At 37.4% G+C, this 27,302-nt stretch overlaps 1 protein-coding gene across 2 annotated transcripts in view; it reads right to left on the reverse strand.

Annotated features, from left to right (window-relative positions):
- The window catches only part of SLC4A4 (solute carrier family 4 member 4), a 266,399-nt gene that overhangs the window by 29,465 nt on the left and 209,632 nt on the right, over nt 1-27,302 (reverse strand). For both annotated transcript variants that reach the window (XM_032843239.1, XM_032843305.1), the window contains exons 17-19: nt 22,906-23,097; nt 9,970-10,083; nt 8,074-8,235 (exon numbers count right to left, since the gene is read on the reverse strand). In XM_032843239.1, the coding sequence (XP_032699130.1) occupies nt 8,074-8,235; nt 9,970-10,083; nt 22,906-23,097 (468 nt within the window). The remainder of the gene's footprint in view (nt 1-8,073; nt 8,236-9,969; nt 10,084-22,905; nt 23,098-27,302) is intronic.

The following is a 27,302-nucleotide window of genomic DNA, read 5'->3' on the forward strand; positions in this document are numbered from 1 at the left end:
GAACAGAAGTCAATTGGAATAAATCCACAGAAATCAAAATCTATGGGAGAAAAAGACTAGTCTAGCAGTCTAAAGTTTACATCTGGTAAATAGATGATAGCAAAGGTCAGGAGAAGTGCACACACACATGCAGAGACACAGAATAAATATTCATGCTAGGAGCCCCCGATGGTCCAGACAATAAGCTGGTTTATGGGGACACCAAGAACCATGACGTAGTTCCTCCTCACAAGGAGCTCACAATCAGATGAGAGGACTCAGATTTGTACACAAATTATAAAGCACTCTAAACAGAGATTCAAAGAGGTTTGAAAGAGACAACCAAAGTAAAGGGGATAAGCTGTTTAACAATGTCTAGAGTGAACCCACAAAAACTTCCCACTGTGATGACATCTAAACAAGGCTTTGAATAATATGAGCTCTCACGGTGAGAACTGGCGATGGGGTGGCAAGCTTTTCAGCTATCACCCATCTCACACAGCACAACAGCTCTGAGAACCATGTGGCCCAAGATAAGCAAATTCTTCAATATGTACTTACTGAGCCTACTACATGGAAATCGTTGTGATGGGCCACAAAACAGAGCTGGAGAAAGGACTAAAACATATTCTTTCCTTGAAAATGTCTGGCCCAGAAAAGGAGATAAAGTCATTATACAACCTAACCTCCATGCAAGATATCATGTGACCAGTGCTACAGAGTAATGCATACGTAGCAAGAGCAAAAATAAAAACACGGAAATCACATCAGCGGTGAAGGCTACACTGACAAGTTTATATCTGGAGGTTCTTAAAAGATGGGAAGGATTTTGGTAAGTGTTAATCATCGAGGGTGGAGAGGAGAGTTGGAATAACTGGCAGGAGATGCTACCAGATTTGAGGAGAAACCAATAACCTATTTGATCTGAGCATGGTATAGTATGTGGAGGGCATCGTTCTGAATTTAGGTTAAAAACATATCACAAAGAGATTTAATTCCCAGGCTAATCAAATGAACTTTCTTCAAGGGGCAAATGTTTAGAGGGCCGGGGGTGAAGGTTTAGAAATATAAGACTGACATATAAGAGCAACACTTAAAAAAATTGCTGCTTTTGAAATGAAGCAAGGGAACCTGATTATTAACTCATGACTAAACAGTTAGAATAATCTAGACATGAAATAAAAGGACTGGATTTAAGATTATGATAACAGAAATAGAAAGGAAAAATAAAACAGGGCAAATTTTGGAGTGAACCAAGAAAGTGACCTCAAATTAAAAGTTTTACTACAGAGGGTATCGGAAAATTTACTGATACACCAACTTATCTCTATGTCTAGATACTTATCCTAAACTACTTCTCCCTCCCACATACTTAAAATCATTTTCCTGGTGAGAAGTATCCCTTGCTTTGCAGTGTAAAGCTCGGACTTTTTTTTCTACCTCTGCAATGACTCAGGCAATAGCCTTGGAGAAGTCATGACCTTTCTGAACCCCGTTTGCTTTTGAGTGCTCTGCAGGGAGAATGAGGGATGTAACTAACCAAAATGATGGCCAAGAAAAGCCAAATGGCTTGGCGCTCCTACATCAATATGGAGCTATTCAGCAGAGTGGAAAGGTGGATCCCATCCCAACAGGGCAGTCAGCCAGCCAGGGCCACATGACACAGAGCCAAAGCAAATGCTACCTCAAAACATGCTGCTTTTAATATTACAAAGCTTCCTTCTCTCTCACTGCTTCAGGTTTCTCTTTTAAATCAATTTCATAGCAGTCAGGGCCCTTTAAATTTAGACAGGATCTCTGATGTTCACATTCCACAGCCATCGTTCCCAACAAAATGTGAATAAGACAATATCCAGAGTGAAAAGTCTTTCATCCACTATGTCTCTCCACTGGTATCATTAGATTTGTGTCAAAGCACTGGCACTTATTCTGTAACTACTGTCATTCAAAGAAATGATTTCAAATAAGCAATTTCTGAAAGTGATGAAAACTTATTTTTTTATATACTCAATTCCTATTTTAAGAGGCAAACCTTAATATGTCTTGATTTTCCAGTGTTTTCTATAAGGAATAGGAGAATTTTTTAAAATTCCGTATTTTATCAGCAATGCCTGGCTGGTTTAGTCAGTGGAATGTGCAACACCTGATCCAGGGGTTGTGAGCTAGAGCCCCGACACTGGATGTAGAGATTATTTAAAAATAAAATCTTTTTAAAAATTCTATATCTTACCAATTCTGCATGTGTTAAACTTGAAATTCTGAATTTTATTAATAAGAACTTAACAAGCAAAAGTAAATAGGTATTCACCTCAAAGACACATAACAAATCTGGTCAACTATATAACAAAATTAAAAATGTGCTTCCTAACTCTTTTAAGAATAAAATACATTAGTAATCATCCATTTCCAGCCTTTAAAACTAAATCAATGCTGAAACCCCTCCCAGTATACAGCATCTAAAAATGCTCAACAAATACAGAAAATATCTTTTAGAAATCATGGCTTATTTACCAGAAAGTAAAAGAAGCAACTGGAGACAAAAAACAATGGCAACAAGAAAGAGTGAATCTATAGGGTCAGTAAGCCCTGGGGCTTAGGCCCACCTGAGAGACGTTAAGGCCTGGATTTAGAATGACCATCTGAACTCTAGGGACAGCAGACCAACTCTAGGGATATGGGGTTAAGAGTATAAAGGAAAGACATCCGTTGAAATAGAATCAGGATACTCTAAACACAGCATATTCAGCAGGCCAACTAGGAAATAAGACACCCTACAGAGAAAGACAGTGGGGTACATGCCTCTCTAGGTCTTATCTGTAGATATAAAGCCATAAGAAAAAAAGAATCTCGAAAGGTATTTCTAACTATAAACCTACCATTAAGTTTGAAGCTGGAATTCATATTATCTCTATGGTCTAGAAATCCTGAAGTCAAAAATGTAATGTAAAATGGTCCTGACCTTCTATGAATGTCTTGCCACAGTACCCTCAAAAATAAAGAGATATAGATATGAAATGACAAACTATATTTCATCAAGCTTCTGGATTCAATGACCAATTTAAAGAAAATACAGAAGACAAAGAGCACGCTAAATGACACCACAGGGAAACAAGCTAGACTATGGCAAATTCTATAGTGCAAATGTGGTAAATTTTTTTTAGAGAGAGAGAGTGTGTGAGGTGGAGGTGGGGCAGTGGGAGAGGGAGAAAGAGAACACTCAAGCAGACTCCCGGCTCTGCACAGAACCAGACACAGGGCTGGATCCTAGGACCCAGAGATCATGACCCAAGCCAAAATCAAGAGTTAGATATTTAACCGACTGAGCCAATCCAGCTGTCCCCAAATTTGACAGATTTTCCAAAAACAACTGGAAAGACATCTCCTATCCTGCATATTTTTCTACAAGTGTAAAATTGCCACTACTCCATCAAACAATGGAGCCCTTCCCTGCCTCATCCAATGGAGGGAGGGCCTGGAACTATTTTGACCAATCAACACCAGCAAAATAAAGAGTAAAGTTTTGCCAGTTGCAGATGTAACCATGAAGTGGCCTTGCATGTTTCACTCTTAACTCTGGGTAGTCAGTTTCCATGTGCCAAGTACAAATAGCTCAAGATCGCCATGCTACAAGAAGCCCGACCCACACTGAAAGGCTCTGAAGGAGATGCCATGTGGTGAAAGAGAAGTCGGACAAACAGACACACCAAGGAACATCAAGGTACTAGTTATGCGAGACATGGATGTGAGTAAAGAAGTCATCCTGGACAATTAGCCCAGTGAACCCTTCGGGTGACACTAGCTGCAACCGCAGGAGAGACATCAGCAAGAAGTAGCCACCTGAACCCTGTCAACCCAAAGAAACATGAGATGGTAATAAATTGTTGTTTCACTAAGTTTTCAGGTGGCCTATTATATCTCCAAAGATAAACTGAAAAACAACCTGGTTGCCTTCAACAAATAAATTACTAGGGAAACCAAACAGAATGACTGGGGGGTGGGGTGGGGTGGGGAGGAGAAAACCTACAGACTGAAAGTTTATAAAAGATTTAAGATAATAATATTTGAAATATAATTGGATTCTGATTTCACCAAATAAACTATAAAGTTTAGTATATTTATTACACATTAGTAAATTTAAATATTGACTGAAGAGTTGATGATATTAAAGAATTTTATTAACACCTTTTAGACTAATAGTGGTACTGTGGTCATGCTTTTAAAAACAGATCTTAGGGCACCCGGGTGTCTCCGTTTGTTGAGCAGATGACTCTTGAATTCAGCTTAGGTCATGATCACAACGTCCTGAGATCCAGTACCTTGTTGGCCTCTCCACTCAGCTCATCTGGGAGTCCGTGTGAGGATTCTTTCTCTCCCTCTCTCCAAACCCTCACCCCATACTCTTTTGCATGCTCTCTCTCTCTAAAATAAATAAATTTTAAAAACCCAAAGCTTACCTTTAGAAGCACAAACTCAAAAGTTTACAAATAATATGGAATACTGTCTACACTTACTTCAGAGTTCTAAGAAGCGGATAATATGATGAGGATTTAAAGGACACAAGACTAGACAGAAGTCAATAATTGTTAGAGTTGGGTGATTAGTATCTGGAGCTATGTCATCTGTCTACTTTTATATATGTTTGAAACTTTCCATAACAAAATATTTTTACAGGGATAAATAAAAGTAAAGTGTTTCTGGGCTGGTTGGACTCTCTTATACATCCCAGAAGCAAATAAAATCTTCTTTTGAAGGCTTTGAAGCATTGGCATAAGAAGATTAGCACATAATTTTTTCTCTTAAAAAAAAAAAAAAAAAAGACATGAGGAAGACAGACACCAGAAATAAGAGTCAGCCAAGAAAACAAAGTTCAAAATCAAACCAGCAAAGACAGCAAATGTTTAAAATAATAGATAAAAGAGTGTATGGAAAAATAATAAAGGGGCACCTGGATGGCTCAGTCAGTTAAGTGTCTGGCTCTTGATTTCAGCTCAGGTCATGACCTCAGGGTCCTGGGATCAAGCCCCATGTCAGCCTCCTCATTTAGCAAGGAGTCTGCTTGTCTCCCTCTCCCCCTGCTCACTCTCTCTGTCTCTTTCTCCTTCAAATACATAAATAAGTCTTCAAAAAGAGAAAGCAAAAGAAAAAGAAGAAAGAATTCAGGAATATCAAAACTGAACAGGGAGATTTGGAAAAGAACAAAATAGAACTTGTAAATATAAAAAAGTATAATTCTTGAAAGGAAAAATTCAGTGGCTGGTTTATGACAGAATAGAACCAACAGAATAAAGAGTTTAATAAAGAGAAAGATCTGAAGAAATTACCCAAAATATAACACAGAGACCAAAAGGCAGGAAATGTAAAACAAAAACAAAAATAAAAACCCCAACACCAAAAACAGATTAACAGAAGTAGAGCACAAGATGCGGATATACAATAAAATTTCTACTCAGAATTCCAGAATAAAATATTAGAGCTTGAAAGAGTCAGACTTACAATATTCCACAATTGATAAAAGACAAGAAGATTCAATAATCTAATAATTAATATAAGACTGGAAACCCAATTATCCAACACATAATAAAAAGAAATCTATGCTAATACAAGTTATAGTGAAACTCCAGAATAAAGACACAAGAGAAGAATGATAAAAGCATCCAAAAGACAAGAATAATTACTTACAAAGGAATGAAAATTATACTGATAGTTCACTTTTATGAAAGTCAGAAATAATGGAAAATAGCTTCTACATGCTGAAAAAAAGAGCTTTCAACCTACAGTTATATATCCAGAGAAACTCTCTTTCAAGAATGAGGGTGAAACAAAAGCATTTTCAGACAAACAGAAATGAAGAGTTTACCACCCAAACAAAGATCCCTACAGAAAAAATTTCACAAGTCTAGTAACAACTATTTAAAGGAAATCATTCATCTAAAGAAAAATATTTGAAAATGGAAGGTCTGAAATGCAAAAAAAAAAAAAAAAAGAGAGAGAGAGAGAGAGCGAAAATGAGCAAAGAAAATGGTAAACCTGTATGTAATTCTAAAAACACTGACCATGTCTAACTGTATTTTTAAATCCAGATAGCAATCAAATCTGGGTAATAACAACATATAACTCAGGAAGGAATATCAACATTAAAGCATTCTTTAGCCATTAGTGTATTTCAGCAGAAAGATAAACATGCTGACTAGCTTCAGAACTTAAAGAAGCATATTAAAATATACAACATAATCACTAAGAGAAAAGATAAAATGTTTAATTTCCAAACTAACAGAAAACAAGTTAGATTGAAGACAATAAAAAAATAAAACTGTATCAACCTAAAAGAGGGCAAGAAAGGATAATAAAAGAGAAAGAGTACAGAGAAAGTTAGGCAGGTAGAAAGCAAAAATAATGTGGTAAAAATGAATCCAAATCTTTTAGTTGTCACTATCCATTTAAACAGATTAAATGTTTTAGTCAAGAGAAAAGACTGCAAAAATGGATCCTATGTGTTATTTCCAAGGAGACATGGGACACAATGCATACTGAAAGTAAAAGAACAGAAAAATACATATCAGATAAGTGAAAATTAAGTTACCCTAGCTTTATTAGAACAAAGTAAAATAAGCTTTAAGACAAAAAGCATTACTAGAAACAAAGAGAGTGACATAAAAAGTCCAAATCACTGAAAAGATAAACTACATACAAATGTGGATGTACTTAAAATGGTTTCAAAACAAATAAAGAAATAGTAACAGAAAACAATGTGACAGTACAAAAAATCGAATGTAGTAAAAAACTGTTTCCTTGAAAAAAGACTAATAAAACTGACAGATGACAGGCTAGATAGATCAAGAAAAATGATAAGCACAAATCAATAACATTAGGATTTAAAGTGAAAAGTAACAGGTTCGGATTCGAAAAATAACAAAAGAGAATACTATAAACAACGCATCAATAAATTTGAAAATATTGGGAACTGGAACAAAATACAGAAAAGTTTCTAAAATAGAAAAATAGTAATTATGAATGTTTTATAATCATCAGAACATTATTTTTATTCTTTTTCAGTGTTCCAAGAGTCATTGTTTATGCACCACACCCAGTGCTCCATGCAATATGTGCCCTCCTTAATACCGACCACCAGACTCACCAAACCCCCTTCCCTCCTCCCCTCCAAAACCCTCAGTTTGTTCCTCAGAGTCCACAGTCTCTCATGGTTCATCTCCCCCTCCAATCTCCCCAAGTCACTTTTCCTTTCCTTCTCCTAATGTCCTCCATGTTATTCCTCATCAGAACATTTTGATCATCAGTTTTTAAAAGTTCCACCCAAAAACTACTCAGCCCAGATAGTTTTACAAGCATGTTTGATCATTCACAGAAAAGATAATTGGCATGTTACATATAATAAAGAGAATATTGTGCTGTACTTCAGAGAATGAAATAGAAGTGGAATAGGAGGAAAAACACTCCCCAGCTCATTTTATAAGGATAATATATTCCTGACACCAAAATCAGACAGGGACACTATAAGAAAGAAAATCCATGGGCCAATGTTACTCATAAACATAGATGCAAAAATCCATAATATATACATATATAAAACACTGTATATTATATATTACATAACTATGTAATAACTATACATAAAGATATAAAAACTATGTATAAAAGAAACTATATTCTACCAGGTTGTAATGCTGGCTCAACAACAGAAAAACTATTACTGTAACTCACCAAGTCAACAGAATAAAAACAAACATGCTTTTATCTGAAGTCTCAGAAAAAGTATTTGTCATTATCTTCATTAAGGACAGTTACCACATTAAAATCAGATGTAGGATGACAGTGGCTGAGTAGTAAACAGTTTATATTGTCCTCTTTGGTGGTGAAGGAAATATGATTTCAACTTTTTCAGATTTAAATGAGGTGTTCCTAAAATATTACATCAAGGACATGCGTCAACACAAAGTGATCTGCGACTCTGCCAAGTCGGAAGTATTAGCTATAATCTAATTCTCACAAAAATTGTCTTGGTTTTGAATAAATTAGTATTTTCAAGTACTATAAAGAAAGTAGGAGGCAATAATGACCACTGTTATGAACATTTACCTTGAGTTTGTGTTCTTTCCTGTTCACGATCACAGCTGTGATTTGCTGGTCCATGAAAATCAGAATGGTGACCAACAAAGCAGGGATAGCAGCTGCAAGGTACACCCACCAGGGGTTTCCTCCAAATGGTGGAACAAACCAACCTCGGTTTGGACTTGTTGGCTTGAAGAAGAGAGAGAACATTTTCGAAGTAATATTAAAACATACTATTTGGTGAAAAATCAATGGGAAAGATACAATTTTATTTCTGAAGAGACAACATATTCAAAAACAGAAGCAGTCTTACTTAGAGGTTAAACAAAGATTAGTCACCAAAAACTTCCTGAAGGTGGTCATTGTAAGGCAGTATTTTAAATGAAGGAGAGTAAGAATATAGGCTGAAGGGAAATAGGTAAATGCCATTTTGTGCATTTAGGATGATCTAAGATAAGGACTCAAGATGCAAGACTGATTTAAGTTAAGAGGCACCATAAGAAAAACTCAAATAGTAAAAACACAGGCAAAAAAATGACAAAATGACATTGAATTTTGTCCATGAATTTTGGCAATTATACTGAAGTTGTTTCTACTACTGTCAAATTGTAATTGTTTCACAGAATATAAGATAGAAACATCTACAAATATTTGTATATGCTATACTTGAACTTGTTTAAATACTCATGTCTTTCTTATACATATGGAAAAAGAGCCAGAATAACTGGTTAAATCCTCAGAAATATTACCAAAAATGAAAAATATAATTATTTTTCCAGTTCTCCATCTATCTTCTGTCAGATCATACATCTGTACTACATGGAAAAAGATTTTTTTTTCCTTTCCTTTTCCTAATGCTAAATAATGCAAATAAACCAAAACAGAATCCTATGAATTATTTTCTCCACATTTACTATCAAGAAAGACACTTCTCTGAAGATATTTCTGTCTTCCATCCCCCTTTGCTTGTAACTACATCACTGAATCTATACACATCTTACTACCTTTATCAGGTTGAGAACTGGGAAGGGAAGGAACTTTCTCTTGTTCATCAGTGCATTTCAAACCCCCTATAAAGAGCCTAGCTCAAAGCAAACATTCAATAAATATTAATTTAAGTAAACTAATCATTGAATGATTGAAAACTTATCTTTGCTAATGAGTATGAGATGGCAGAGACAGTGCAACAAATAGTTTGTTATACCATAGAAACCCCTTCCTCATTAAGTAGTTATTAAGCTAAAACTGCAGTTAGTTTAATTTTTCTTAGCAAGTGTATAGTCTCAATGATGGAGAGAGAGAGGTGAGGAGTGTCCTACAAAACAAGTGGAAGACATAATGAAAAATTACAAAGGGGCATGTAAGAATGACTGAAACGTGAATTTTACCCATTAGGCCTGCACATACCAACAAATCTATAAAATGAATAATTCCTGTATCTTCTTTGTAATAATTAAAATGCACTTTACACACAAATGTGTGTATATGGCAGGTAGTTTGGTAGCAGGAAAAGAGCATTGAATAAGTAATATAATCTTGGGCATTTCCCTTAATCTTTATGTTCCAACATCAACTTCATCAAATCAAGATGATTATAGCTACATTACATCCTAGAATTACTATACGGATCAAGGTGATAAGTTGTATGGAAATACTTTAGCTTATCTTAAATACTCTAAAAATATAAAGCAGAGTTTGTATTTTTCAATAAAAATCAGTATAATGTGAACCTTGCACTTGATCCTAATCAGGCATTAGATTTTAGTGAAGAAATAGACAAAGTGTATACACATGCCTAGCAAAAGACCACTTCTGAAATAAACAGATAATCATACAAAACTAAGTCAAAAACACACAACAAAATATAACAGGGAAAGAAAGCCATAGCATCCCAGGAATGACCCAAAGCAGAAGTTCACCTACCTTGAATTCGTTTGGCACAATTAGTTTTGGAGTATCCACACCTACCAGGGCATCTATTACACAAAAGATGAGAATGGACAGGATAATGGCAAAGTCACTGATCAGTTTTCTTGCCTGAAAAAAATAAAAAAGAAACCAGTGACTGTTTAGCACCAGGTCAATATATTTGCCTGTGTTGGAAATGAGCAAAGTATTCTGCATTGGCGAGCGGTTTACAGTAACGCATCACCAGCAAATTAAAGGAGGTGTCTCACTGCAGAGAGATTATTTTTCAAATTGATTTTGCATCACTTTCTCATCCGACCAGACATAATCTACACAGGACAGATCAGAGAGTGTGTGTGTGTGTAGGCAGGGGAAGGAAATCACAGATAATATACTCCTGAAATACTATACAAACACTCTTCCTGTATGCAGCACAAGGATACGTACGTAAGGATGAAATCTCACGGCACACTGTAAAAATCTACACAAAAATAAAGATTTCTGTTTATTATTTGGGAAATAGCACTGTGTGTACAGAGCAAGATAATTCCATGAAGTAATCTGAAAAGACAGCGAATCTAGCAGGAGAGGGGTTACAAGTTCTAGGTGACTGAGTGGACTCAAGACCTCAGAGATGATGGAAGAGAGAAATGTGATGACGTCACTACCTTTGTCAAAGAAAATATTTTTCACTGTAGGCTAGTGCTTAATGTCTCTTGTATGTGGGGCATCTCTTGTCCACCATCTCTTAAGTGTAGCTGCCACCAGTTGACAAACTTGAAGCTTCCAAAGTATCTGCCTCTGGTCAAGACAAGGGCTGGCGTTTAGGGGCTGCAGCATTAAACCCAAACTTCTCTAATGCAGTGGGTGCAGAATGGTCATTTCAGAGTCAGCAGGGGAGCATGGGACTACTGGCAGCTCCACTGTGGGATCCAGTGGCCCTGACAATGGCCTCGGAGCCCCACTAGAGCGGAGATATCTGTGTCCCCGTAAGTACATGCACATGGCGGTGTGTAATCTGATCACTGCACAGAATTTACCCAGTGCCTTATACTCTGATTGGTGCTAGGGCTACCTCAGTGAACACCACAGACACAGTCCATGTCCTCGTGAAGGTCGCATACCCAAGGCAGCCTGCTTCTAAGCAAATCAGGGTGGACTCAGCAGTGGTGAAGTCTCCTCAGGGTGAGCAGTCAGAGTCTGGTACCGCTGGATGAAGAGATCAGGCAGGGCCTGAGTACCTACACGGTTCTGTGGGGGTAGACTACTGCAGTCAGATGTTCGGTAGGAACGGAACTGAGGAACACAAGTACTTGGCAAGTGGATATGCTGAAGGCCATCATCATGCTCTCTTCTTGACTGCTGCCCAGTGCCAGGAGCCTTGGGTCCTAATCAGCAGCAAGATCAAAGATGGCCCTGTTGGCTAGGAGCTCCTTTCCCTTTTGAAGGGCTGGGTTCTGCTACACTTAGTTCTCTTAAGGGTACACAGAAGAAGCAGAAAGCCAGCTATGGGCTATGTTAGGGGCAAATTAACATCAATTACACAATGATGTCAAGCACAAAAAGAGGGCAGGGATCAATCTGGGGAGAAAAATATAGTGCAGCAGGTTTCTGGGTTGGAATATAGTTTCTGGGTTGGATCTCTAGCACATTTGTTTCCTATCTGTAAATATCTAACCTTTCTTAGCTTCAATGACTCCATCTGCAAAATGTAGCCAAAATAATCCCTACAACCTCACCAGTGCATTATAAAGAATTAAATAAGATAAGCCATGAAAGTGCTTAACATAACATCTGGAACATAATGAACTCTCCTAATATATGTTAACTGTTATTATTTCAAGTTCCATGAGACCTCTTTGGCTGCAGAAACAACTGGAATAACTAAATAATCTACCATCAGGAGGTCTTTAGAAGGGATCATCCATTCCAAGAAACAAGATATAAAAGCCCAGTAATAATAAGGGACTGCCACTCAGCTAATTTTGGTTGGAAGTATCTGGAATCCCTGCAGAAAAAGGATGTTTCCCAGGGCTCAGTACTGGGGGGGAGACTCCCATCTCTTAAGCTTTGTGCAAGTAAGTGTTGACACAGGCAGTTCAGAATGGTCTGGCAAAGATGGTCATATGAAACATGTTCAAGAATATAATAAGATGTTACAACAATCTCTCCTGTCCAGTAGGTTATAAATCATGGGAAGACCAGAGGTCTTTTAGCAAAGGCAAAAAAGAAGTTCTCTCTCTCTTTTTTATCACCCTCCCAGTCCTTATCCAGTAAATCCAATTTGTTGACAATTTAGACATGCTAGAATTTGTTCAAAAGGGGGGAATAGTTATTAAAAAGACAGTGCTCCTCTTTCTCATAAACAGAAGGGAAGTAGAAGGTAGCAAATGAATCAATCTTCAATTCCCTGGTAGAAAGCCCCAGGGGGCCTTATACCTCTGGCCCTGCAAGGGAACAGACCTATATGACTAGAATCACTACCAGACACCTGGGACATTAGACTCATTCTTACCCTTGCATAAACTGAACACTGAAGTCCTAAACCTGCTTTCAGTAGTTCTCTCCATCTTAATAAATGGCCATTAATTTTCTTCTAAGGCTAAGGCCAAAAACTTTGAACGACCCGTATAACTCTTCTCTCTGTCATATCCTACATCTCATAGGTCAGCAAATTACCTTTCAGGATGCTGTCACTTCTCACCACCTCCACTGCTCTCCTGTCCAAGGTACCATTTTATCGCCTGTGGTTTCCTGCTTCTTATCTTATCTTCCTGATTCGATACTTGCCCGCCTCCCTTCAGTACATTGTCAAGGTAACCCAGAATAGTCATGTTAAAATTCAGGTCAGATTGTGTGGTAGGAAAAATAATGCCCCCTTAAGGATGTAAATAAATATCCTACTTCCTGGAACCTATGAATATGTAATGTTATGTGGTTAGGAGGAATTAGTACACATACAGAATTAAGGTTGCTAATCAGATGACCTTGAGATTGGGGAAATGACCCAAGATTATTGTGATAGGTCCAATGTAATTACCAGCATTCTCATAAATGAAAAGGGGAAGCAGAAGAGTAGGTGTCACAGTGATGCACTGTGAGAAAGACTCAACTGGTCATTGCTGGCTTTGAAGATGGAGGAAGGGGCCATGAGCCAAGGAATGTGACCCTCTACAAGCTGAAAAAGGCAAAGGAATGTATTCTCTCCCAGAGCCTCCTGAAAAGACACAGCCCTGTCAACACCTGGATTTTAGAGCACTGAGGCCCATTTTAGCTTCTGACCTCCAGATCTTAAGACAATAAACTTATGTTGTTTTAAGCCCTCATATTTGTAATAATTTGACATACCAGCCATAGGAAACTAAAATAAATAATCTATTTTAGTTATCAGTTTACCAAACTAATACACATGATATATATTTGTGGAAGAAATATTATATATATATATATATATGTATATATATATATATATATATATGTGTGTGTGTGTGTGTGTATGGATGAAATACCATGTATTTGGAAGAAACCCTCAGCAATGGTATTCTTGTCAAATGTGGCACTTATGTATATTTATAATGTAAAACTGGCTTAATAGACAAATATTAATAAGATTTAGGACAACACTTCTTTAAATTTATGGGGGAAAAAGCTACTTTGTTAATAATATTGCCTAACCTCATTAAAAATCACAGCCAGAGTGATATGTTCCATACAAAACACTCACTTCTATTTCCCCTTCCTTTTCCTTAAACTGTATAGTACAGTTCAGTTACAGCAGAAATCACTCCTGGAGAGAGTTTATGATCAGACATGCATTTCTAAGATACTAGATCCAGTTTAAACTTCATAGTAAGGAAATTGATTTTTCCCAGAATACTTCTGTATTCAACTCCAAATCCTGTAATTGGAGAAGGCAGGTAAGGGTGCTATTTTAGTAGACTGTTCAACTCTTACCCTATACTAAAATTAAACTTCAATTTGAACAAGGGAAAACTGACAGTAGAACTATAAAGTACCCTAAAAATGTCAAGTGCTCAGTAAATATAGCTTTTATTAGATACACTCTAGGACCTGTGAACAAGAGCTTTGACTTTAAGGAGATAAGAATCACTCTCTTGAGGTCCTTCTCACATTTCCAAACGCATTTAGAAAAAAGAAAAATACATGAATTTCCCTTCGTGTATTCTGTTTATTTTACTTTCCATTTTCATCAAACTTGAGCTCTTTCAACAACTCCAAAACAACAACCTTTTATGTGCCAACATATAAATAAAGAAATCAAATTAGAAACCCATAGTTCCTAATTCCCTTCTAGCTCTTCTTGGTAATGATTAGAAGTGCCAAAGTTTTCATGAGAAACCTGCTTCCACAAGATTTTATACTTAATCCTGTGGTTTTGGGAGATTTCAAATCTAGGTTGGACAGACTTGTGTCTGTCCAACTTGTGGATGTCCTTCCAGCCAAACACTAAGTCCCTCCAGATTCAAACTTCAATATCCTAGGAATATAAATTATGACAATCTGAGTGAAACACAAATTAAGACAACTCATATACAGCAAGGGCTCGCTACAAAAAAAAAAAAAGGTTTATTTTTTAATGGTATACAGATGTGCTAAAATGTAAGAAAATTCCTACCTCCATCCATGAATAAGGCAAAGAAAAGTGTGTTTCAACTAAGATCCTTTTATATCAACTGGTTTTGAGCACTTTTATTTTTATTTACCATTTTTTAATTATAAGAATGACGAGGAGAAAAATATTTCTGTTCTCTACAAAATTAATTATCAAGTATCTCAACTAATCTAATAAGAAACACTAAGAAACAAGCTTACATATTTAAACTATCAAAGCAAAAAAAGAAAATACACGGATGGGAAGAGAAGTTCAAATAACCATACACTGTTTGTTTTCTTGTTCTGGGGCAAAACCAACCTAATAAACTACTATAAACAGACTCTTCATGAAGGATGGTACTTATTAATTATTAAGAGAGTCCTAATCATGGAGACACCAGCAGGGAGAAGCTAGTTCATTTACAGGAGAAAAAAATGAATTTGGTTTCTCTGAAGCCCAGAGGACATTTGGTTTTCACTTTGCGAGGGCTGCAGCTGCTCCTAAGTTAAGCAGGGAAAGGCTGTGGGCCTGCGGAGCAGCTCTCAATGGATGGGGCTGTTACAGAGACAAGGACAGCAGCAGGCACCCTGTGGGTTTTCGATAAAAAATGAATTCATGATGTCAATTCCTCTCACGACGCTGGTGCTTGGAAACTGCTAAACAACAGTGGAAAAAAGCATTTATTGTAGAAGTGAAAAAGTATACCAGACAAATATGTGCCTTTTGGCAACCATGAAAAGGCACAAAATACCATGAGAATTTTGAAATTTGATCCCCCTCCACCAGTCCAAGCAGAGCACTATAAAAGAAACAAGCATTGATATCAGTATAGCAATCATAATATGCTGTACTTTGAATCAATAATACCCACTATAGTTAGAATTCAATAAAAGGAAAGTCTGATTTAGGCTCCAGGATTTTAATGCTGTGATTCTAGAGTCAGAGATCCAGGGAACAAAGAAGGGAATTGGATTGGGCACTTCCTCTGGGTGGTGCTTAGAGCTTCCCGATGGAAGTCTACCTTTAAAAAAATTGTTTTTCCAAGCATGGAACAGAGGGGAGTAGGCCTACGAAGTCTTTGAGCAGGAATGCTAGTGAGACTTCAGCCCACTCGGGCCTCTTCCTGCATCCTGCTTCAAAATTGAGCAGCAGAACAAAAAAACCTAGTAAGTGTATGCCAGAAGCAAATGATCAAATCCTATGGGACATGCTGTGTCTCAATCTGGACACTATATTCTAAGTAGAAAGTGAAAATATGGAGCTGATCCAGAGATGGGTAACCAGAGGAATAGGATTCTGAAAAACACTGCATAAAAAATGATGGTAGGCCTCAAGAAGTTGTTGGGAGACTTGTCTTCAAATATGTGAAATCTGTCACAGGGAAGAACGACTGACTTGTTCGGTGTAGCTTCCGAGGGCGAGGGCAGACCCCTCAGACAGAGGCTGTGGCAGGGAAGATCTGTGTTTCTATCAGGAATGCCTTCAGAGATATGAGTTCCTGTTCTAGGAGGCCTTCAAGCAGCCCACAGATGACTCCTTTGTCAGGAGTAAGAGACAGTACTGGACTAGATGGTATTCGAAGTCCTAACACTAAAAGGCAATGATTAAGACCCAATTATCAAAATTTCTTGGCTCTCTAATAGGATCTTTTGATATATTCCCCCAAAAACATTATAATAAAGAGTTCCAGGGGTGCCTGGGTGATTCAGTGGGTTAAGCATCTGCATTGGGCTCAGGTCATGATCCCAGGGTCCTGGGATCAAGCCCCTATCAGGCTCCCTGCTCCACAGAAAGCCTGCTTTTTCCTTTCACTTTCCTCTTGCTTGGGTTCCCTCTCTCCTGTCTTTCTGTCAAATAAATTAAAAAATTAAAATAAAATTTTTTTTAAATAAATAAATAAAATGTTCAGGGGTGCCTGAGTGGCTCAGTCAGTTAAGCATCTGACTCTTGATTTTGGCTCAGGTGGGGAATTGAGCCCCACCTCGGCGTTGCACTCAGTGGGAGTCTGAGATTCCCTCTCTCTCTCTGCCTTTCTCCTGCACTGCACAGCTTGCTCTGTCTCTAAAATAAATAAATTATCTTAAAAAAAGAAAGAAGAGTTAAGAAGAAAGGTGATTTTATAATTATATTAAGGTATAAAAATTGAAGTTTATTAAAGAGAATAATTAAGTCATATGTATAAATGAGACAATCTGGAAATGGAGCAGGAAGCCATTTTGTGTTAAGGAATGGATTTCAATGCTGATGACTTTTCTATGATGGGCAAGTAAGCTGAAAGTGTTTAGGACCACAAAGTACCAGGGTCAAAATTAGTGTCCATAGACTGCTTGAGTGCCACCATTAAAAGCTCTCAAAAAACACTTGGTCGATCAGTGCTCCCAACCTTATTTTTCCTAGGGCTCATTTCAGGATGGCTGCCTTTTTTGTCGTATATCCATATGAACTGAAGTATTTATAAACTTTGTTAAATGTTTAAGAGGTTGAGTTGGGCTTATAATCAAATATCCCCTTGCACTCTTAAGAAAAAAATACAAAAATCAATTTTGGATTAAACAAATTTGACTTTGAAAATTATATTCCTTTGTACAAAATAATACAAGAATTTGAAAACCTGATTCACCTTCACTGACAACAAAGTTATTTTCTGAATTAGTTTCAATGCAATGATGTGGTCTGATGTTTCTGCAAGAACCAGCGAGATGTCACCCAGCATTACTAACACTAGAATAGGACAGAGAATACATGCCCTTTATTTCTTCCTAATTTTTGGATACGTTATTTGTTTTAATTTGATAGTTTTTCCCATTCACCAGAGAGTTTCTGGAAGAAAAGGAAAACAAATAGGGATGTCACCTGATTCTTATAAAGAATTGTTTACCAACTAAATACATCCAACTTTAATAGAACTGTCACAGGCCAAAATGTCAACTATAAGTCATGGAAATACAGCAAATTATGGAACTCTAGACTGTGTTTCACATGGATAAAAACTAAGTGTGTCACCTAACCATAATGCTCATTATATTTCTGTTGAAATCCCTGAAGTCCTGTACTTTTATTCTCATCCATAAAGCCAGTTCCTCAAAGACCACCATATACTTAGGACACAGGAAAGCATCAAAGTGTGATTCCACAGAAGACAGTAAGCATGAATGGAGCAGAGGAATCAAAACGAGTCACACTCATTTGAAAACCCAAAAATCTAACTTACTCAACAAATATATACTTAGTTCCTAGTAGAGGCCACGCGCATGAATTACCTGTCTTTGTATCCTAGTATTGTATTAAGCGCACATTAGGGTCACAGTATTTTTTTTTTAAGATTTTTATTTATTTATTTGACAGACAGAGATCACAAGTACACAGAGAGGCAGACAGAGAGAGAGGAAGGGAAGCAGGCTTCCCGATGAGCAGAGAGCCCAATGAGGACCTCGATCCCAGGATCCTGGGATCATGACCTGAGCCAAAGGCAGAGGCTTCAACCCACTGAGCCACCCAGGTGCCCCGGTATTTTTTTTTTAATATTGAATGAATATACTGATTAATTATAGAATACTGATTTTTTTAAAAAAAGGATATCAAAGAACCTTCTGCTCAAGTGTCATCTAAATAAAGTGTAGAAAGTGTCACAGCTGTTGATGTTACCTGGAATTTACTTTACTTAACTGACAAGAGCAATCAGAAGACATATTAAAAAAAGAATCTTGGGGTACCGGGGTGGCTCAGTCGGTTAAGCATCTGACTTGATTTCTGCTCAGGCCATGATTTCAGGGTTATGAAATCAAGCCCCAGCTTTGCTGGGCATGGATCCTGCTTAAGATTCTCTTTCCCCTTTCCTTTGTCCTTCCTCTCTCTCTTTCTCTTCAAAGAAAGAAAGAGAGACAGAGAGAGAGAAGGGAAGAGGAGAAATAAAATGAAAAGTAGAAAAGAAAAAAAAAACAGAAATCCTACCAATATGTCGATTCACATGAAGGTCAAAACTGTTACTGATAAAATTAAGTGGTTCCTTAAGAAAGACATTTTCATGTCAATTATATGCATCAGCCAGCCACACTATATTTGACTATATATCAACGTACCAATAAATTTCGCCTAATTCAGAGATTCTACAGCTTTATGAGTTCTACTACCACTAATCACAATCTACTGCTAATTACACTCCTACTCTAAGCTACTGCTTCCACTTTACCAGTACAGAGGCGGGGGTGGCATCTCTGTTGCGTGCATATGATCACTTGTTGGCATGGCACTCTGGAAGAGCATTTCAGGTTGATGCCCTAAGCCATGTGCCACAGAAGATCACAGATGATGCTGTCATGCTCCTATAGAAGGCTCTGACGCCAAAAGCCTCAAGTCTTTTTGACCAAAGACTTGAAGCTGATGTAACAGACCAATAACTGCATGGTAATATGAGGTAACAGTCTGATGCACCCCTCTAAAAAGAATAGCGAGTGCAGAGAACACAGGAAGTGGAGTGCTGGTATTCCATTCACATTCCCCTCGGCACTAGGGCTCTCTGGACATCCCTGATATACAAATTAAATTCCTGACAGGCAGGCTAGCAAACTCTTTTACCTCAAGTGCTCATACTGATGGATTGCCGCTAGCCTCCTGAGGGAGAGAAAGTATGGATAACTGACCCTGGTCTTGGCCAAGGTAATGACTGAACTAGGTCATTGACTGAACTAGGGGGATAGAAATGTTAGTATAAGGGAGAGAGATTTGAGCAGGATAGTCAAGGGGACTGTGACAAGTTTAATTTGATTTAAAAAAAACTTAGATAAATGTAAGAAATATCACCTTTTATCACACCAGATCTATTTTGTATACCTTGTCACCATGCTCTTGCTTTGGGAGATGGGCCTGCATGGTCTTCAGTAGGTTCCCTTGCTCTCCAGCTGGGTTTAGCCTGGAGCAGCGTGGGAAGGCCATCAAAGGGAAAAGAGAGATCAAGGTACTTATTCCCCAGGCTTTATTGCTATGAGGTTGCCTCAGGCTGGCGACATCCCTCAGTCCAAGGTCACAGCAGCTCCCAGAACAGTTTTCTCCAGCCTTTTCTCTTCTTCTGGGTTCCAGCAACTGCTCCTTTGACACAACATTTGGGCCAGGGATAGATAGTAACAACCCCACTGTTATGAGTACCGGACACTATACTCTCCCTTATGGATCCCCTAAACCTAACTGCACTTTTGTAAATAATGCTTTAGTGGACCTTTCAAATCATCCCATCCAAGTGCATAATTTATTTCCTGCTGAGACTCACTGATCGACCAATTATGAGCCTGAGATTTTGATCTTGGGTGGCTGTGAGGATAGATGATATTATTAACTGAGATAAGGAATACAGGAAGATGAGTCTGTTCAAATGTGGAAAGAAAAACCATGTAACTAACACTGTCAGTGAACGGCAGTGCTAGTACTACATTCTACAGCTTCTGGGTTCTCACATCTGCACTTTGTCCACGAAACGCAGCATTCATCTCTGCTTCACTGCATCCCACCAGTAATCAAGGAGGGAGTACTGAGTCTGCGTCCAGGATTGTGCTAACCAATGTGAGGAATCTTATAGAAGTAAAACAGTTTTCTAGCAGTTTACAGTCTGAACTAACCTACAAATGTTTAGAAATGTGCGTGCAAAAGACAAACGGCTGGGCCAGCTAAAGGAAAAGAGGGTATTTTGTACGACAACGGTACTGCCATCCAGCATTAGTGTTCTGTTTCGTGTGAACGGTTGGTGTGAGTGAGGAAGTCATAACAGCTGGTTGATTCTTGTCACAGCAGTCGAGGATTGTCTAATTTACTCTGTTTAAGCATACAAGTTGTAACTGTAGAACGTAATATGTAAGCATAAGAATCTATTAACCTATCGGTTCCTGCCTATAGAGACCACCCTTCTAAATGACAACTTAAATCCAAACATATTTTGGCAAATAAAAGAGCGAAAAATATGTTATTAGTCGTGCATGTATGAATTTATGTATGGATTGCTACTGTTTAGCTGTAAATATAAAGTGAGTAGGAGAGATGACAGTCTGAAGCCTATACACCTCAACATAGCGCCTCAGAAATCACATATATTTTTTCCTGCTTATTTTATGATTGCTATACACAATTCTAAACAATGCTGGGAAACCTCTTCATAGGGATTGAATAACCAGAATACCATCATTATCCTATTTTCATATGCTCATGACTTTCTCAGCAGCATTTATCAACACTGAGAAATGACCACTTGGGCTCTAATAAGGGGAAATTTCCTTTAAGTCTGAAGAGCTGTTATCAGTTTGGGAGTTCTTGTTGGAAGAAAAAGGTGATGCCTACATAGGCAGTTGAAATGATCTTTATTCATCTTAAGGTCAAAACTAGCTTATTTTGCAAATTACAACTTACAATTGCTTCACAAATTTTCTACTTTTCACTACTATGTCTATATAATTTCAGACTTTAGCAAATGGAAGAGATAAAAAGGGTGATAATTCCCAAGATGTGAGCCAAAGAGAGAGAGAGAGAGAGAGAGAAAGGTCTAATGAATTAATAACTAATAAGGAAAAACCTCAACAGGGAAGAAGAAATCATCCTCAAAGACATTTTACCCAAGACATCTGGCCTACACAACACTACACCGTTAGCATATAGTTAGCATGTCTTCCCGAGTGTGAACTAGTGTTACGAACTCAAATATCTTCCAGGATGGGCAGTTAATCTGAACATACAGAGCAGCCAAGTCTTAGACAATTGAGAGTTATGAGGACAGTAACTACCTGAAAAGTACAGGTTCCATCTAAGGCCTCAAGCGGGTGCATGTGTGTGTGTTTATATAACCTATGATCTAAACGGAGAATGGCCATAGGCTAAATTTTGCCTGTTGACCACCATTTTGCAATGCCTTAGACACATTAAGTTGAATACTTCTACATTGCACTTTGTGAAAATTTTTCATTCCTTGGCCCAGCTAGTTTGGGACATCTCATTAATGCTATGGTCTTAGTGTTGTGTCCCCCATCATATTCTTATGTTGAGATCCTAACACTCCAAAAAGATTGTATTAAGAGGTGGTACCTTCGGGAAGTGCTTAGGTCGTAAGGGTGGAAGCTTCATGAATAAGTTTAGTGTTTTTGTAAAAGAGGCCCAACAGAGAGCCCTAACTCTTCCTCTGTGCTTGGACACAGTGAAAAGGGACTGGCTATGAGCCAGGAGGAGGGCCCTCACTCAACCTTGCTGGTACCTGACCTTGGACTTTCCAGCCTCCAGAACTATAAGAAATAAATTTCTGTGGCTTATAAGCCACCTAGTCTATGGTATTTTGTTAGAGCAGCTCAAACAGACTAAAAACAATTATCAATCCTTCCTTTTATTTTCAATTTTATAAGAAAAAGCAATTTTTATAAGAAAAAGTCAAAAAAATTCCTAGGTGTGAATATATTAAGCTTCATTCTGTAGGAAATGAAAGAATAATTTCAGCAACTCTATCTCATGTCTTCTAAAATCTTTCCACTCCTTCCACACAAAACACAAGGGGAGAAATTTCATGAGATTCCGGTTGCAAAGAGCAGCGCGTTGATAAAAATCAGGTATAATCAAGATTACCTAAGAAATACTGGCATCCTAAACACTGAGGACTGAACTGCAAAGCAAAGGATTATCTTAGTTTCACTCTGCAGGTAAAAAAACAAAATGCCATTAACTAAATGTTGGTCTTATCTTGTAGTCTCTCCACGAACCACAGTTTTGACTTTACGTTCACCCAAGCATATTAACGGGAGACAGGATGTCTGCACAGCCCAGCTCAATTATCTGTTTTTCTGTTCTACAGCATTCATCATTATGGGAAGGAAATTTTGGCTCAGATGACGGTCCTATCTTATACCAATACTGGTATAAATTTACTCCCACAGCCCATAATTCAACTACTAAATTACCACATGTACAGCTCAAGAATTAGAAATTCTACCTCAAAATTCCTTGCTAGTATGAAAAGTGTTTGCTTATGTACTTTAAAACTATGGATTTAAAAGGTCTTTTCTTACTCATCCATTTTTAGATATTAGAATACATTACACTTTTTCCTTCAGTACAATAAGAATTATGATAGAATTTATGACAGAATTATGACAGGAATTATGTGAGCAAAATTCTTGAAAGTCTTTTCAAAGCTGGACATTAATTAGATTAAAAATACATAATATGCACATAGACAAAAACTAGATATCAATGTTTTAATGCACAAAATTGTATTGTGAAAGTTGAATTACAGGAGACTTTTTAATTCTGTGACATCATATTATTGTTAATACAGTATATATTCAGTGAAAGGTATTTAAAGCTCAGGTACTTACCGTGGTTGGAAAATAACGGCTAGTTTTGAATTTTTTCAGAGCCATAGAAGAGGTGTAGGTACCCAAGAAGAGGATGAAAGACATGAGTGTGATATCGGGAACAAAATCACAGTTGTTCCCCACGAGCTTTCCTCCATATTTCAAACACTTCTTCGTTGACAAAAACGCCCAGTCAAAGGTAGCATTATGGTACTGAAGAGGAAAAACATGAAAATTTTTCTAGAGAGCACCCACACAAAAAAAAGCAGCATTTGATATCTGATGGGCTCTGTAGGGATTAGCTAGAAGTCTCTTCCCAGCATCTGGTGGGTAACCACTGGAGGGTGAAACCTGAGGAAGTGTTAATGGACTCGCAGGTAAGGGAGGCCAGGAGGCTAGCGATGACTGAAAATACAATGCAAATGATGCAATCTGTTAGCTAGGTTGAGCTACAGTCCTACAATCATCCATTTGTTCAACAGAAAACAAACCACAAAATCCTTCTTTCCTGTCAACCTTCCTGAGAGTAAACTGAGACACACTAATATCCAAAATGTGAGACTCTCTGAAACACCTTTGTTGTTCAAAAAGTACTTTCTTTTGTAGTCCACAGTTTCTTTGCATTCAAGTTGATGGCCCTATGGTCAATGCTCTCTAAAAGCTTTATTAGGCTAACCATGAACTTACCCAGCACTTTTGCATATGAGCTATTTCTTTTCTAAATCACTAAAGACTAGTGGTTTACGGAATTAGAATGGTAAAAATGCTGATGGTCCCTGCTTTTTCAATTGCATATCCTGATAAAATATAGCTTTTTTTTCTTGTTGACTCCAGGTCAGCTTCATGAGTAGCCAGTAGTGGAATACTCTGTAATGGGCTATGGAGTTGTGTGGGGGATATCTAATCTATCCCAATGTTACATGACCTCAAGTTCATGGGTCAATTTTCAAATTTTCTTCTATCTCATGAATTGCTATTGGGTTGTCAGTACTTCTTGAAGCAACTAACTCCTGTTCCTATTTCTTGTTTCTAATATGCAGGAGAATCTTTTTGCTAGCATGGTGGGTAATGTCAGAGTACTCATTTCCTAGCTGTTCAGAGTTTTAGTTGCCACCAGCTCACACCTGCCTCCTTCTCTAGAGAACTGCCTTCAGTCATGTAAGAGCTACCTCACCTAAAATGTGATTCCCTCTTGCAGCCACTTAGAGACCAATACTAAATGGGATGCGGACTACAGTTCCCCTAAATATGTTGAAAATCATATGTGATAGTGTTTGGAAGGTGATTTGGTCATGACAATGGAGCCTTCATGAATGAGTTCGTGTCTCTATAAAACAGACCCCAGAGAGCTCCCTTGTTTCATCTAACATACGAAGATGCAATGAGAAGAAGGTTGTCTAGGAACCAGGAAGTGAGTCCTCATCGGACACTGAATCTGCCAGTGTCGTGATCTTGGACTTCCTCTTGGGTCCAAGGCTAATGATTATGTCACATGCTAACAGAAGAGTTATTTGAGAATACCTTGCAAATAAATATGGAAAGATAAATTTCTCCTGTCCTTTGGAGCAAGAGTTCTATCTCACACCAAACATATCATCAATATACATTACTATTCAATGAATTCTCTTGATGTAAGTACCCTAGTCATAAAATATCACACATGTAAAAGAAAGATTTCTGGCCAGAAAGAGTTCATATTTTTATAGAGCTCAAAAGATAAAGTGCTTATGTAAGTCAATAAAAATATAAACTCTAGACCTTTCCCTGAAATATTTTTTTCTGTATTAGTTTCAACTTATAAACAGCTGAGTTACATAATTATTCTTTTATCAAACTCTTCTTCTGAGGGGTGATTAATCATGTCTCATCTTGTTTTTCAGATTTCTGCATATGCATGTTTTTAGCAGAACACATTTAAAGTTTAGAGGTCATAATAGGTAACAGATTTCTTTGTTTTCAAATCAGCAAAAATTTACCATAATATCACTTCAGCATTTTAATATCAGCAGACTCCTTCTTTATAATCCAAAAAAGTAATCTGTGTTAAGACAATCCCAACAGGCAATTTTTATTGATTTTCTTACAGAGATTCAGGATGAGGCAAAAAACAATACACATGCACATAAAAATGATAGATATGTTTCCTCATTTATATCAACCTAAAATGCCAGTATCACTATTTTGTAAGCCCCAAATGATTCTATGTATCATCATGCAGACAATTTGCTTCCAAAACACCTAGGGACTTTAATACAAAAATTTCAGGTAGCTTGCACAGATCTCTCAGGATATATATACGTGAAATTTCCCACTCCCATAAAAGTTTAACACTAGTGTATAAATAATTCTATTTGAATATCACTGAAGAGGCATCTATAGTTTTGTGTTATTTCAGTGTTCTTATTCCATAAAGCTAATACCAATGAAGATTATCTCCACTGGACTTGAGGAAGCACTGATATCACAAACAAACTAAACATTAAGACAAAGCATGGCTCATCTATTAATGGTGTATATATGTAACTCTGAAAAGTAAAATTTTAGATAAATGGCTAATAATTTAATTGTCATAGATACTATTTATATAACTTTTACCCCAATATATCTCATTTTGTTATCTATGAAACAGAAACTTTTGGGTACAAATGATATTTTTACTTCAAAGATCCATTTTGCTTTGCCTACGTAAAGGAAACATAAAAAAGAAACTGTACAGATTTTAGTTACCACTTGCTATAACCCAATAGTTTTCAAATTTTAATTATCAGTGAAATGCCTCTTCATGTAAAATTTACCTGAAATCCTAATATTTAAAACTGAGCTATTCTGTGATATTTAGTTAAGAGGCATTGAGCTTCTCTATCTTAATACCCCTAATCTACCTCAAAGCACATTGCTGTGTTGCCTCTCAGGAATCCTAGCTTAGTCTGTAGGGAAGACTGCTTTAAAAACAATGCTGTCTTATTAAAAGTTATCTATATCTGGGGCACCTGGGTGGCTCAGTCAGTTAAGCATCTGCCTTCAGCTCAGGTCACGATCCCGGAGTCCAGGGATGGAGCCCCTCATCGGGCTCCTGCTCAGCAGGGGGTCTGCTTCCCCCTCTCCCTCTGTTCCTCCTCACCCACCACATGTACTCTTTCTCTCTCTCTCAAATAAATAAATGAAATCTTAAAAAATAAATAAATATTATCTATATCTATCACTTATAAGTTGTCTCAAATTGCCATGAGTAGTTTAACCCAAGACTGATCAAAAGATATTCCACAGACCAAATTCAGCCCATGTCCTATTTTCATAAATAAGGTTTTTTGAAACACAATCATGCTCCTTTGTTTACATAATGTTCATCACTGTATTTGTATTATAATGCAGTGTTGAGTAATTTCAACAACAACCAGATATCTGACTCATAAATCCTAAAATATATACTCTCTGTTCCTTTACAGTAAAAGTTTATCTTCCTTGATATAATTTCTTATCTAAGACTCCTATATTACTTTCTATTATCCTTTTAAATAAAAATTTCATGCTTCATTCATGCTAGTACATTACACATTTTGTTTGACAGCTTTTCATACTTTACATTATCATTTCATGGATAGTGTTTTTGATACTGGTTGATTCACTGTAAACAGTTGTGGTTTTGATCATTTGTATTTTCAAATTGTGGTAAGTCATAGAAAAAACAAAAAGATGTAAATAATTCTTCTCCAGGTTCATACAACTCCCAAAGAATTTACCTGACGTAAACACTGAACATATATCAAAAAAGCAGACTGGGAAAATACTATCATGAGCTTCAAGCTCAGCTCTACCACTATTTAATTGGAAAACAAAACAAAAAAAAAGTAATTTCACTTCCCTGTGTAAGTGCCAGTATGATTTTTCACTTACATGGCTGAAAAAGAGGCCCATGAATGTCACTATGGTCACGGTACAGAATAGTAATTCACATGCAAACCACTCTGGTTATGTCTCAGGACGTCATGGTGGAAAGTGTACACCAGGTAACACTGCCTCCTAAAAGAGGCATCCTGGGCTGGACATATCTAACATGAATGCTAAGTAACTTGAAGAAAGAAATACCTGAGTCCCCTGAAATACCACGTAAGACACTGTGTATGAGTGCGTATCGAGGAAAAGCAACCACAGATTTCATTAGCACCTCAAAGGAAGCAGAGACGGAAGAAGCTTCAGGAGCACTGCTCCGGTGCTGGCACCCGTGGGATCATTCCATCCTCATAGCATGGCTTTCTCTTTGTATGTCAACCACACTCCAGTTTTCATGGACTCGAAGAGCCAATTCATGATCATAAGATTAATGATGATTTCTTAACACATCAGCAAATGTTCTCCAAATAAGAGAAAAATTGTTTGGTAACTACTTCTTGGTAAACTCCATCCCTGTTTGAATTCTT

This window comes from Lontra canadensis, unplaced genomic scaffold (genome assembly GCF_010015895.1).
Source record: "Lontra canadensis isolate GAN:19392208 unplaced genomic scaffold, GSC_riverotter_1.0 scaffold1, whole genome shotgun sequence".
Lineage (NCBI taxonomy): Eukaryota > Metazoa > Chordata > Mammalia > Carnivora > Mustelidae > Lontra > Lontra canadensis.